General features: G+C 43.4%; 1 protein-coding gene across 5 annotated transcripts in view; it reads left to right on the plus strand.

The window, feature by feature from the left end:
- The window catches only part of LOC123367680 (monocarboxylate transporter 6-like), a 43,779-nt gene extending 32,973 nt beyond the window's left edge, over positions 1-10,806 (plus strand). For all 5 annotated transcript variants that reach the window (XM_045012064.1, XM_045012063.1, XM_045012065.1 and 2 more), the window contains one exon: positions 9,492-10,806. In XM_045012064.1, coding sequence (XP_044867999.1) covers positions 9,492-10,550 — 1,059 coding nt within the window. In that variant the 3' untranslated portion in view covers positions 10,551-10,806. The remainder of the gene's footprint in view (positions 1-9,491) is intronic.
- Positions 10,807-15,130: the final 4,324 nt, after the last annotated feature.

Here is a 15,130-nt window from a genome sequence, read left to right on the forward strand (position 1 = left end):
TTTTCTAAATTTTACATGATGCTAAAGCAGCTATATATTACTAGTGGGGGAATTCTACACCAACAAATTAAAAATTGTGCGCCAAAAATTTATACAATATTTTAAAATTCTGCATATTTTGTCAAAATAACACTGTGTTATCATACCAGTTTCAATTATTTTGGTAATTTTTTTCAAAATATCTGTCAGCAACTATGTCTGTAACAATACAGACACACACAAAAATTCCCATGAGGAGTTGACAGTTAAAGAAATTCCTATGACAATCTAGTTCCTGTTTCTCTGCTCCCTTCCCCCGCACCAGAGCCCAGCCAGGGGGCCAGACCCCCACCCCCCAGAGCCCAGCTATAGGGCACCTCCCCAGCCCAGACACTTGCACCCCATGCCCCCCAGAGCCCAGTCGTGGAGTGCCTCCCAGCCCAGACACTTGCACCCCTCGCCCCCAGAGCCCAGCCACGGGCTGGATCTTGTTATACTTTTTTCTGCTAGATTGAAGAGCCCATTATTAAATATTTGTTCCCCATGTACATACTTACAAACTATAATCAAATCACCCCTTAACCTTCTCTTTGTTAAGCTGAATAGATTGAGCTCCTTGAGTCTATCACTATAAGGCATGTTTTCTAATTCTTTAATCATTCTCAGGGCTCTTTTCTGAACCCTCTCCAATGTATCAACTTCCTTCTTGAATTGTGGACACCAGAACTAGACAAAATATTCCAGCAGAGGTTGCAACAGGGGCAAATACAGAGATAAAATAACCTCTCTTACCCCTACTTGAGATCTCACTGTTTACAGTAGCCCTTTTGGCCCCAGCATTGCCCTGAGAGCGCATGTTCAGCTGATTATGCACCACTACCCCCAAATCATTTTCGAAGTCACTGCTTCCTAGAATAGAGTCCCCCATCCTGTAAGTATGGCCTATATGTTCCAAGATGTATACATTTACATTTGGCCATATTGAAATGTATATTGTTTGCTTGTGCCCAGCTTACCATGCAATCCAGATCACTAAATCACTAATCGCTAGATTGTGAACCTTTTACTGGTGACAGTTACTCACACAAAGAATCCCATTTAGGTCAGTGGGATTACTCATGAAAGTAAATGCTCACCAGAGTGAGTAAGGGGTTCACAATCTGGCCTTAAATATTTAGGGGAAGATTCTCCACCTGAGCTGGTGCAGTGGAGAGGAGGGGCCATCAGGCCTAGAGCAATTTACAGCTGAGGAGAGCAACTCTAACATATACTCCTGGTCCTCCCCATCCTCATCCTGGAATACTTCCAACACACCTTCCTCTCTACACCAGGAGTGTGTGCAGCTAGCACAGTAGGTAGCAAAGCCACCTCTATCTTTTCACCAGAGGAACATGTGTTGCACAGGTGGAATTATCCACTGGCCATCTTCAGTCACTTTAAGTCCACAGTGCAAAATAGACTTAGTGAACCTGAGAATCTAGTTTATGGGGCTTATTTATGATGAATAAGTAGTGCCCTACATTTGGGGTGATATGAAGCTGCCGTTCACCAGAAGAAGCTCCTGAAGATGATATACCTACACCAGGCACAATCCTGTCAGTGCTCCTGGGAAGCACAGCTAGTGGGTTCATATCCCTGCCTCCTCCCTCCCATCTGTGTCCCTTTTACAGACAACACAGCTAGCCAAGAGCAGTCCTTGAGCTCAAGGGAGTGCAATAAGTGCAGTTGTGTGGGCCTTTGTGGAGGATGCAAGTGGGAAGAAGCTCCTTAAGCCCTTCAGCCTTTGAACAAGCAATTAGCCACCAGAAAGATACTGATAAATGGAGTGAAATCAGAAAAGATCATCAGAATTCATCGGAGGAGTTTCTTGAGAGAAAGGATTAAAAGAGTTGCATGTATGTTGCTTGACTAAGCAACAACTGGAAGGAGACGAAACATGATAAAAGTCTGTAAACTTATGAAGGGTATAAATGCTAAGAAGGGAGAGGTGCTATTTATCTTAGCAACATAAAAGTAGGTATTTTAGCTAGGAGCAATTGGATGAAACTGGGAGGGAAAATTTAGGCCAAACGTTTTAAGAAACTTTTGACAGGAAGATGTAGTAGGTTGTAGAACATGGGTGGCAGGTATAAGAGGCCTGGGGAGGCTAAGCCTCCCCAAACAGGATGCAGCGCACCTCCCTCTGGAGGCACGCTGGCCCATTGCCTTTGGAGCACTGCCACCGAAAGGGCGCCCAGGCTGGAGCCCTGCCTGCACTCCGCCCCAAGGCTCCCCTCCTGCTTGTATTCTTTCTCCATGGCCCTGCACATGCTACTCCTCTTCCCAACCCTGCTCCACTTCTTCCTCCCAAGGATCCCACCCACCCACCGCAAAGAGGGGGCAAAGAGGTATGAGCAGTGGGCATGGGGGTAGGGGGGCCTCAGGGCAGGGAGGAGCGGGTGGGGGGATGATCTCAGGGGAGGGGGCCCAATGGGGTTGGGTCAGAGTGGAGTGGAGCATGGATGGGGCCTTGGGGGAAAGAGGCTGAGTTGGGGTGGGCCTCAGGGCAAAGCAGGGGGAAGGGCACGGTCTGAGCACCAGTGCCTCCCCCACCCTACACGCACACTTGTAGGGAGCTTCCTGCGCTCTCTAAAGCCTCCCCAAATGCCAGAGTCACACACTGCCCATGTTGTAGAACACTCTTCCAAGGGAATTGATAGAATTCCTATCACTTTGCACATCTAAAGCAACACAGGACAATACCCTAGTAAATGTACAAAAGAGAATAATCTTGCATAGACATTTCTTTTTCATATCTTGAGTCTTTTGTTCCTCCAAGCAGCAAGGAAGGGTAAAAAAGTGTTCATGAGAGAAAAAAAGGTTGAGAACCTTTGATTTACTGTATAAAATGAGTGTATCAAAGGCAGATATTTAAGTTAAGATATAATATGATCAAATTAAGCAGTGACACAGAAACATAAAATGGTAGTTAAATGTATGGTAAATTGGCCAGAAAATAAGTATAAGTGGTAAAGTAGAGTAACAAGGGAGAACATGGCTCTTTCAAGGCTTACTTTGTTCAGCCCTTGATCTAATGAGCTTTACTCACACAAGTGATCTCACTTCATGTGTGAGTAAACATAAGTAACATAAGTGAAGGTTCCACAGCCTAGCCTGAAGTCTACTTTGTGCTTCTCTGGAATTGCAGGGAATACTTAAAGCTTGTCTAAGTATCCAGAAGACGATTCTTCTAGCATAAGAGAAATCCTTCAGCTCCATGGTTCTGGCATAGTCTGCCCTGTGCTATCCTGTGTCATAACCTCTGGCATAAGGCATGTGTCAGAGACAAGTCAGGAGAATGGGTTTGTAGTAGGAGTCCTGACCTCTCGATAGCATTGCAGCCAGGCATAAACTGGAGGAGCCCTACAACTTCCCTAAATGTATGCTAGGAGTCATGTTGCCCCCATGAAAATCCAACAGTTGTAGGATCATAAAGTTGGGATAAAGCAACCTTTACCCCGACACTTATGTCCTGCACTGACTGCAGCTTGGATTGACTTGAGGGTTTGGCCCACATACTCCAGTTTGGGATCTGTAGGGATCTAATTTATCTACTGGAAGTAGTCCGTCATCAAGAGAGAGCACTGGGCTATGCTCCATACTGCTTCTGATCTCAAAAGTTCAGGACAACAGTGAGCAATACTTGATATGAAACAATTGAACAGATTCCTGAGAAAGTCCAGGTTCTTCTTTGAGTGATAGTTCCTATCTGTAGTCCACTGTGGGTATGCATGTGCTCCATGCATCTGAAACCAGGAGATTTTTGCTAGCAGTGTCCATTAGTTTGTGCTTGTGCACTTCACGCCTAGTGCTGAGGACCAAGGGTATAAATGGCCGTGCAGACCGATTTCCTCTCTAGTTCCTTTCTACAGCTGATGGTGTGAGTTGGAACATTCCAGTGTCCATAGCATTTGCTTCCTTCATGATTCTTTCTGTAAAAAATTATAAATATTAGTTTAGTTAGTAAGTTCTTAGTCCTAGTGTAGTTAGGGATGGGGGTTTCCCTCCCTCCCTCTCACATGCCTTGTCTGAGACAAATACTATGGCAAGATCGTGGGCTTTAAGGTGTGTGCCTCCTGCCCTCAGGTCTTCCCAGTCAGTGACAACCACATAAGGTGCCTCTACTGCTTTGGAGAAGCACACATTTCCTCCAAGTGCACAATTTGCTGATTCTTGCCTATAAGAACTTGCCAGGCACATGAGTACAGATTGAGGCCCCAGTTTGATCCAGGCTCAGTAGACGCCCCTCCATCCGCCATTTACATAGGGCTGAAGTGTCTAGGAGCATGCCTTCAAGTTTGGTCACCTCTGGTATTGCCGCCAAGAGAGTTAGGTGTAAGACTTCCTCCTCCTGTAAACAGAGGATGATAGGAAAATACTCTCACAGTAGGAAAGAGAAATCTCCCACTAGCCTTTCTTCAAAGAGGAAAACTTCCTCTCCAACTTAAGTCCTTGATGCCTTGTCATCCTGGTATGGGATTGGCTTACCCAGAGCTCCCAGTTCTGAAGACCCATTGTACAGATCACACTGGCAATCCTGGGACCTGTACACTCATGGTGCCAAGTCTACATGATCCCTCCTTGAATCACAGCACCCCTCTCCCCACAGAGAGGAAATGAAACCACCACAGGAAAGAGTTGAGAAAGACTAACTGGAGCTGACTGATCCAACAGGATTCTCTTTGTCATTGTCAGACAAGGTAGTTGCTCTTGTTTCCCCATCTCCACCTGACAATTTCAGGCAATTTCAAGACTTGCTAAAGAAGGCGGCAGACACGCTGCAGATCCCTGTGGAAGACACAACTCATAAACTCTTAGATATTCTGCAGTGTGTGGGGCACATCAAGGTGGCACTGCTCATCAATTAAGCCATCTGGAAACCTGCAAAAGAGGTCTGGCACACTCTGGTCACATGTGCTCTCACCCTCAAGAGAACAGAAAAGAAGATTTTTTTTGTGACAGCCAAAGGAGCAGAATTTTTATTCATTCACCTTGTACCAAATTCATTGGAGGTAGAGACAACCTCAGAAAGCAGCAGGCAACATCATCCAAGATCCACCTCCTGATAATGAAGCTAAATGCTTTGATCTATTCAGCAGGAAGGTTTTTTCTTCCACCAGCCTGCTATTTTGTATAGCAAACTGTCAGGCATTAATGTCTAAATATGATTTTTGTCAACTATACCAAATTGATGGAATTCACAGATAATCTTCCACAGGAATTTAGTGGTCAGTTTGAGGTACTCATTCAGGAAGGTAAATTGATTGCAAGATCATCACTGCAGACCACACTCGGTGCAGCTGATACAACCTCTCACTCAATGGCAATGGCTGTTGTCATGAGAAGAGCATCACAGCTTTACTCCTCCGGATTCCCGATAGAAGTTCAGTCTACAGTGGAGCACTTGCCCTTTGAAGGAAACAACCATTTTAACTAGATGACAAATGAGTCCCCACGTTTATTGAAGGACTCCAGGGCAACCCTCTGCTCCCTGAGGATTTTCACATGAGCACCCAAGAGGAAGTTCTATAGGCCACAGTCAGATAAACAAAGACAAACATCGCAACCTTTTTTTCCACCAGAGGGGTTATGAACCACCAAGGAAATGACAAAGGGTGCAACAAGGCAAATATAACACTCCTCCTGCTTCTGCCTTCCAATTCCAGCCATCTGTACAGAAACACTTTTAATGGGACTGTAGAGAACTGCAAACCAACTCAACTGCAAGTGTCATCTAACCAAGACTGTCATACCCAATTTGGTGTTTGTCTAGCCTGGCAGAGTAAAACATTGGAGAGATGGATTCTTGACATCTTTCATACCAGTTACACTATAGAGTTCCTCTCCCCACAACCTCTATCCCTTTTCCTCTTCAGGGACCACTTTCCTGAGATGAAATTTGTTCAGGAAAATAATTCCTTCATCTAGGAATCATAAAACTGGTAACTCACCAGTACTGTGCAAAAAGGGTTTTATTCAAAATACTTCCATACTCTCAAGGAGAAGGGAGGATGGAGACCTATGTTGGATCTGCATCAGCTCAATGTCGTCATCTGTGTGGTACACTTCAGAATAGTAACTTTGGCAGCAATAATTCCCTCATCGAACAAGGGAGATTGGTTCACAGCTCTTAATGTAAAATATGCCAGTTTTCACATAAACATCTATCAAGCACACAGAAATATTTCTCGGGTTCACTGTAGATATGAACCATTACCAGCACAAGGTGCTTCCCTTCAATCTTTCAATAGCCCCAAGAGTGTTCACAAAAGTAGTATCACAGTGGCAGCTCACTTCCGCCACAGCAGGTCATTAATTTTTCCCTACCTCCATGGCCAGCTTTTGATGGGGAGCTCTTATCAGGTGGTTCTCTCAGCAACATCATTGCTACTTAAGCTGTTATGATCACTGGGAATCTGTGCAGACACAGATAAATCTGTTTTAGTTCCTACACAAAACATAGAATTTATTGGGGAAACACTGGATTCTATCAGGGCCAGAGCATATCTTCCTTTGGACATGTTCCAGACCATGAAGACACTTGCTGTCCAGCTCCAGATCAGCCCACAAACATCTGTTTGTTTGTGTCTCACACTTTCAGGTCACATGGCTGCCTGCACATACGTGACATCCTTAGTGAGGCTTTGACTTCATTGCCTACAAGCTTGGCTCAGGACAGCACATGTCCCAAGCCCTGAGTTTGAGTATCTCTATGCAAGTGGAAGAACAGAAAACCGATGTATGTTTGGATTCCGTTCATTCCTCCTCCTCAAAAGATAACATTGATTATGGATGCCTCCAAGTTAGGAAGGGTGCCCATTTAGACAAACCTACAGCATAAGGCACATGGACTTCACAAAAGCTCTGATGCACATAAACCTCCTAGAACTGCCAGCAGTCCTTAAGGCTTGTAACCGGTTTCTATCATACACACAAACAAAGCATGTTCAAGTGATGTTAGACAACGTGTTGCAGTATTGTACATCAACAAGCAATGAGGTGTGAGATTCCACCCTGCTATGTATTGAAGCTGTTAATCTATGGAATTGGTGTATTCACCATCACATCACTCTATCAGTAGTATACCTTCCAGGAATGCACAATACTCTGGCAAAGAGTATCACCGGGTTCTTATCCAGGAATCACATATAGGAACTACATGACTCAGTAGTTCAAACCATATTCTACCAAAATGGGAGGTATGTAGGTGCATCTTGGGACCTGTTTGTGACTCAGGAGAAAATGTAGGACCTATTGCTCCAGAGGGGGTGAAGGTCAGGGATCCAGAAGGGGACCACACTTCTAGTACCTTTGTCAGATGAGTTGATGCATGTCTTTCCACCCATCCCACTTACTTCAGTGTTGCAAAAAAACAAGTAGAAGAAAATAATGATCATACTGGTTGCTCCCAGGTGGCTTAGACAATTCTGGTACCTCAGTATTCTATAGATGCCAGCTCAACTGCATATGACAATCCAACCATTCCCAGACTGCTTGACCCAGAAAGAGGGCAAGATAAAGCACCTCAACTCAACCTACCTATCTCCATCTCAAAGCCTGGTATTTTAATCAGCATTGAACCTAGAAACAACATGTTCAGAAGCTGTTCAAGCCATCTTTAACAATAGTAGAAGAGAATCCACTAGAAATGTTGCATAGCTAAGTGAAGGTGGTTTTCAGACTGGTGTCAACCGCATCAACTAACCCCTCTGAAAGTCTCAGAATCTTGGACTATCTCCTTTTTCTGAAGACTAAGGGTCTTTCCCTTAGCTCTGTACAGGTCCATCTGGTAGGTATCACTGCTCGTCACCCTCTCATTGACAACCACTCCATCTTCAAACATCTAGTAGCAATATGTTTCCAAAAAGGACTAATAAGAACAAGACCTATTCTGGCATAGGACTTCAACCTAGTCCTCTCAGCATTAACCGTAGCTCAGTTTGAGCAAAGCCTCCTTCAGTGATGTTCCTCTAATTGATATCTACAGAGCAGTGACATGGGGTTCTATGCACACCTTTGCAAAGCATTACATTTTAATGCAGGCATCTGCTGCTGAGGTTTCAGTCACAGCAATCCTGCAATTGCTGACTTCACAGAGGTCTTCACACCCTCCTTCATAATGAGTATTGCTTGTCAGTCACCCACAATGGGATAGAGACAGGTACCATCATTCAATGGAGTGGTTATTTGTCTTGTGCAGAAATTAGGGTTCTTTGATATGTGTGAACCCTATCAATATTCCACTACCCTACCTCTTTCCCCAGTGCTGCAGATCTTGACATGAGATTTGTGGTAGAAAAAGAACTGGATAGGTGGTTGGTCTGTATGGTCACTTACACCCTTGGCACAGAGCATGAGGAGGTGAAGAGCGCTGGTGCGAACCAACAGATGCTACTAGCAAAAATCTGTTCTCAGATGCAAGGAACTCATGAGCACCTACATGGAATATGGATAGGGACTCCACATCTCAAAGAACTCCAGTTACTGTACAAGGTAAGTAACCTATCTTTCAAGATAGAAACCTTCAAGCCTACCCTCCCAACCATCAGTAGGGGAGACAACCAGTCATCCACAGACTTAAAGAAAGCTTACCTCTATGTTCCAATTTTCCTTCTCAATTTTTTTCCATTTAGCCTGTGGGCATCAGTATTTCAATATTAATCATTGCCTTTTAGACAGGCCACAGTGCTTAGATTATTTATGAAAGTCCTTGTGGTATTAGTAGCAGCCCTATGGTGGGAAGAGATCCATTTCTATCCTTTTCTGGATGTGCCATTTATCAGAGCCCAGTTCAAAGATAAAGTGGAAATGGATATTCTAAAAATTTATAGTTAGTTGGTGCTATGTATAGTTTCTGTAACATAGGTTTTTGTGGAAGAATTGGAGAGGGTTGGAGAAAGTACCTACCAGAATGAGTTGAGGCCTGGAAGTCCTGCCTTACAGTGAGAGATGTAAGGAGATTATTCTATTTAGTTTATTAAAAGAGAAGGTTAAAAGATAATTTGACCACAGTCCATAAGTATCTACACAGCGACAAAATATTAGATACCAGAAGGCTCATTAATTTGTCAGGGAGAGCCATAACAAGACCCAGTGACTAGAAGATGAAGCTAGATAATTCAATCAAGAAATAAGATGTAAATTTTTAACAGAACAGTTAACCACTGGAACCTGTTACCAAGGGATATGGTGAATTCTCCATCACCTTGAAGTCTTTAAATCAAGATTGGATGTCTTTCTTAAATGTATGTTCTAGTTCAATAAGAAGTTATGGGCTCAGTGCAGGAATTACTGGGTAGAAGTCTATTTGGCTGTGTTATACAGGTCAGACTAGATGATTATCATAGTCCCTTCTGGCCTTAAAACCTATTTGATCTATGAACATCCCATTTTGTTAGAACTTCTGATATAATTTAGATATTTAAATATATCATGTCCATATTTATGTTTTTATTTTTAATGTATTTTCTTAGAGTCTAAATGATTCATATGCAAAGTACAGTTCTGTTTGGACTTCCAGAGCAGACTTACCTAAAGTTGAGGATACTACTGTAGTACCTCCAATAGAAAGCACAGCACAGGAAGAACAAGTGCTTCTTGAAGAATTTGAGGCTTCAGATTCAAAAAAAGAAGCATATGTGGCTTTTGTAGATGTTGAACAATGTGAACATGAAGAGCTACATGATGAAGGCACAGCAAAGGTAGAAGTACTACCTCTTGAAGAAGATGAAGCTTCAGATTCAAAGAAAGCAGCACACGTGGCTTTCATAGATGTTGAACAACATGAAAATAAAGACGTACAGGATGAAGGCACAGCGAAGGTAGAAGTACCTCTTGAAGAAGATGAGGTTTCAGGTTCTGAAAAAACAGCATATGTGACTTTCGTAGATGTTGAACAACATGAAGATGAAGACCTATGTGATGAAGGCACGGCAAAGGTAGAATTAGTGCCTCTTGAAAAAGGTGAGACTTCAGGTTCAAAAAAAGAAACACGTGTGACTTTCGTAGATGTTGAACAGCATGAAGATGAAGATCTACCTGATGAAGGCATAGCAAATATAGAAGTAACTGTTGAAGAAGATGAGGCTTCAGGTTCCAAAAAAACAGCACGTGTCACTTTCGTAGATGTTGAACAACGTGAAGATGAAGACCTATGTGATGAAGACACAGCAAAGGAAGAAGAAATACCTCTTGAAGAAGGTGATGCTTCAGGTTCAAAAAAAGAAACACGTGTGACTTTCGTAGATGTTGAACAGCGTGAAGATGAAGACCTCCATGATGAAGGCATATCAAAGATAGAAGTAACTGTTGAAGATGATGAGGCTTCAGGTTCCAAAAAACCAGCACGTATCACTTTCATAGATGTTGAACAACATGAAGATGAAGACCTACGTGATGAAGACACAGCAAAGGTAGAAGAAATACCTCTTGAAGAAAGTGATGCTTCAGGTTCAAAAAAAGCAGCACATGTGGCTTTCATAGATGCTGAGCAACACGAAGATGAAGACCTACATGATGATGAACAAAAATGATCCAACTATCACCAGCGGTAGTTAAATCAGTGGTATGAAAACAAATGGATCTTAAATTTAGATAAAGCTATTCAACATGTCAGTAATAATTTACTCTGTTATGCTGTATTCTAAGTTAATGGAGAATTGACTAACATTTGTTAGATCATTCTTGTTTTAATTATATTTCTGTTTTATAATTCATATCTCAAATCAGTTTGTTTAATATTGTATGTAAAATTGTAACATTCAAGCATTTTTAAATATACACTCTAGTGGGATTAGAACATTTTAAATATGTTGCATGTTTTTAAATAAACACTAAATATATTTACTTTTATTAGCAAATTACTTATTTTAGTTCTGATGAGCTCCTTTGGTGTGGGAGAGTGGATGGACTGGTTAGCTATTCTCTTGAAGATAATACTTTTCACTATCACAGTGGGCCAGATCAACAAGTGTTCCATTGAAGTATGTGAAGCTAAGTGTTCATTTATACAAGCTAAGGATCTAGCCCATATCCTTTCATCCAAGGATCTAAAACCACTCTACTAACAGTTTACTAAGTCTCACAATATCTCTAGTGGTAGATTATATGATTGTATTCGCTTTACAGATAGATATCTTCTCTGTACCTCAGTTTGTGACTAGACCAAAATCCTGTGAGATCATATTAGGAATGGGACTTAAACCCAGAAGTCCTGTCTCTGAGGGTACATCCACACTTCGAATCCCCCCGCCCCCTGCCAAGCTCAAAATGTAGACATATCCTTGGCCTCTTACCTCTAGATAATGCTGTCATCTCTGTTGCTTATGAAAACTAATGGGGAACTGTGATGGGTGTAAATCTCATACAGGTACCATAAAGTGCCTGAGAGTATTAGGAGCCTCACTGATTGCATCTGGGGAGGGTGTGGTCAGGTGAAAGGAAAGGATTTAAAGGAAAGCTAATTTGGGGACAGAGGTCAGGGAAAGGGCCTGATAGAAGGCTAGGAGGGGAGAGAAGCAGACAGTCTCCTCCTCAGGTGAGCCTGTAGCCTGAGGGCAGATCAGGAGCTGTTGAGGGATGATGGCCTGCTTGAGATCCTAGAAGGTAGAGAACTGTGCCAGACCTAGCCTTTGGACTGGAGTGAGGCACAGAAGTGTGAGGACATTGCATTATAGCTGAAGCTTGCCTGTGAGGAAGAGGGGTGGCGAGGTGTGCCCTATTGGGGCTGAAGATTTAGTTGTCTTTATATTTTCGTTGGATGTGTTAAAGGACTCTGTGACTCTGGAAGGAGTCAGATTCTTGACTGTGTCTTAGTTGGAGGGTCCTATAGCTGGAATAGGCCAAAACCCCAAGAGGGAAACTGAGGCACGGCTGCCACGATGCCACATACAGCCACCTGAATGTATGGGGAGCACCAGTTCTGTTCAGGAAGCAGGTTCAGGAGATAGGAACAAGGCAGGGAATCATACATACTCCGGAGCTCCATGCGTGAAAAAAAACAGACATATGAGAGATATGGTTAGGAGTTCACAAAACATATCCAAGGTAAAAAGGTCGTGCAGGCTGACTCTGACCTAAATATTTTCTGCAGTTGGTTGATGGAGGTGGGCGGTCAGTGGGCTTTTCCTGAATATCACTGCTAGTTCAAGGGAGGAGAGGGCTGCCAATAGTCTCATCAAGTAGACCCATGGATGTTGAGGGTGCAAGAACCATCAGATAAGCCAAAAGCAAGGTCTAATAATGGTCTGAAGACTTGGAGTTTGGAGATCAGATGTGAAGGGAGCAGCAGGAGAAATGTAACGTGTATATAATTAAAGCTTAATAAAAGCCACAGATATGTTCAGACTTCCAACAGAATCTTTATTATTTGTAAAGGATCTGGGCCCAGATCCACAAAGGCACTGAGGCATCACAATGCTCAGTGTCATGGCACCTAACTTTTAGGTGCCCAGAAAATAATAGGAACATCAATGTGATCCACAAAGCCTGCATTCTTCTTTGAGTGATTGCACATGTCCATTCCACTGGAGAGGTGTGCATGTCTCATGCATAGTTGTCAGAGAATGTTTTCCGTCAGCAGTACCCCTCGGGGTGGCTTGAGCACCCTCTTTCACTGTGCACCTGTGTATACCAGTATAAGAAGGCAGAACCACTCCCAACCTCCCTCTGTTCCTTCTTACCACCAGTGACACAGCTGTTGGAGTGCTTCCGCTCTTGCTATTGCAAGTTTATTTTCCTCACTCTTTATATATAATCTGTTTCTCGTTTAGTACTTAGTAGTTAGTCAGATATAGAATATAGTTAGTGTTAAGTTTTTAGCTTTTAGGTCTGTTTTGGACCAAATTTGAGTTTTTGGGACCAGGACCAGAACTGTGCCTTGCTCTCTGGGGTTCAGGTTCTGCCAGTTGTGTGCCAGACCTTTAACAGACCATGGTCCACACCTCAGCTGCCTAAAATATTTGGGGAAGTCCCACATTTGTAGAGGGTTCAAGCCGTGCTAAAAAAAAAAGATAGAGCAGTAAGGCTTAAGTGTCTTCTTATTGCAGTGGCATTTTGCCCTGCATCAGATCTTTTGGGTTCAGAGCATACTCTCAGTGGGGCACAATCAGTGTAGAGCTCACCTCTCAAAATGTCTTTGACTCCAGCTTTGGTATTTCTGGTATTGCAGAAGACACAATTTGCCAAAGACAAAATACCACACCTGGCGAGATATTTGGTACTCAGGCCTGCTAAAATAAGGACCCTGCAAGGGACTCTGAGGGAAAGCCTTCTCCAGAGTGATCCTCTGCCACAAAGTGGGGGTTCATTAACTCTAGAATCTGTGCCAGGTCCATTGATGCTGACCCCTGAAGTTTCTATTAGTCAAACCCAGGAACCAGTTCCAGTACCGACAATGCTGCCAGAGATCTACTCGTCCTCTTTGTACCAGTGTCTCTGGTGATGCAGGAAGGGTTTCAGCCAGTACTGGCAACTGTAATTCCTACATCAGACCTGCAGGAGCATATGGTACCAATGGCACTTCTGGTGCCTAGGAGATTGGGACATTCCAGGGACAAGCCATCGTTAATATCTCTGGTACCACCATCTCCAAGTTTGGCTTACCAGTCTCCTGTCCACAAAGGTTTTGATCCACTATTGTCACAGAACTCAGTCATCATCATCACATTTTGAAGAGGTGTCTTTTGTGTCCCATACCAGATGGGAAGCTGTCATGGGATCTCACCCCCACTTTGAGCTTGTGGGTTCAAAGATGGGGACCCGCATGTATTCTGCCACCATGTCCTAGGTCTCACCCCCACTTTGAGCTTGTGGGTTCAAAGATGGGGACCTGACTTGGTTTTCCTCTAAACTAAAATCCTAGTTTAGATCTAGTAAGCTGCCACCACTCAATCAAGAAATGTGGATTGAGACACAGTCCTTCCCCAAAATCCTAGGGGATTCCAAGAGCCCCAAATCCATGGAGTTCTTACACCCAGGAGAAACAAACCATTTCCCCTGCTTCCTCCCCCCCCTCCCTTTTCCTAGGAGAGATACCGGGATCCAACTACAGAGGGATACCTCCCCCTCCCCTTTCCCTGAGAATCCACCCAAGGAAAGACCAACAAGTCCTTAATAGAAAAGAATTTATTAAGAGAACAAAAAGAAAGTACAGAATCTCTATGAGCCCAAGCTGGACACTCATAGGGTATAACCTTATCAATCTCTGGAGAGAATCCCCTCTCCCCCTTTTCTCAGTAAAAGCAATATCAGCAAACAGGAATAAAGCATTTCCTTTAGCAAACACACAATTGCAAATATAGAAATCAAATCATAAGACTAATTCGCCTTTCTAATTAATACTCACTATTAATTAGTAGAAACTACTCCAGGAGAACTTGGAGACATGACTGTCCTCTGTTAGATCCAAAAACAGTTCTCACACAGACAAAGGCTTCCCTCCACAGAGATTTGAAAAAATCTTCTCTCTGATTGGTCCTCTGGTCAGGTGGTCACCAGGTACTACATGTTAACCCTTTACAGGTAAAAAGGGACCTTAACCCTGATCTGTTTATTTATGACAGAAGCTTATCTTTCATGTAAGCTGTGGGGTCCATGGATGTCTCAACAGTCCCAGCAGCGGGCACATTACAAGTGGCAATGGCCTGCATAACCATGGAGCCCACCGCCACCATATAAGTGGCCCTCCTAAGTTACTATAACTTCATTGTACGGGAAAATGTTATGAAGTCAAAGGACAGGCTACTGGAGGACTCTAGGTAGGAGTTCACTCTCACGGTAGAAGAAGGTAAGTTGGTGGCCGGGACAGCACTTCAGGACAGTTTGGATGTGGTGGACTCAACGGCTTGTTCCATGGCATCTGCCATATCTGTGAGGGGATGTTCTCCATCACTTTTTTTGGAAAAGATGAAAAGATTCAAGGGCAGCACTGAAGTCACTTGGAATCTACACACCAACAACAAAGAGGAAGCAATTCCAACCCTAGCAAACTCACAGATATCCGAGCTTTGTACCTCAGCCCTAGGACCTGCTGAAAAAAGGGACAGGAGTTGATCACTGCCACCCTCATCATCTGTAGCAGCAAGTTCTTCTTGACCAACAGCTAGTCTAAACA

Source organism: Mauremys mutica, chromosome 3 (genome assembly GCF_020497125.1).
Source record: "Mauremys mutica isolate MM-2020 ecotype Southern chromosome 3, ASM2049712v1, whole genome shotgun sequence".
Lineage (NCBI taxonomy): Eukaryota > Metazoa > Chordata > Testudines > Geoemydidae > Mauremys > Mauremys mutica.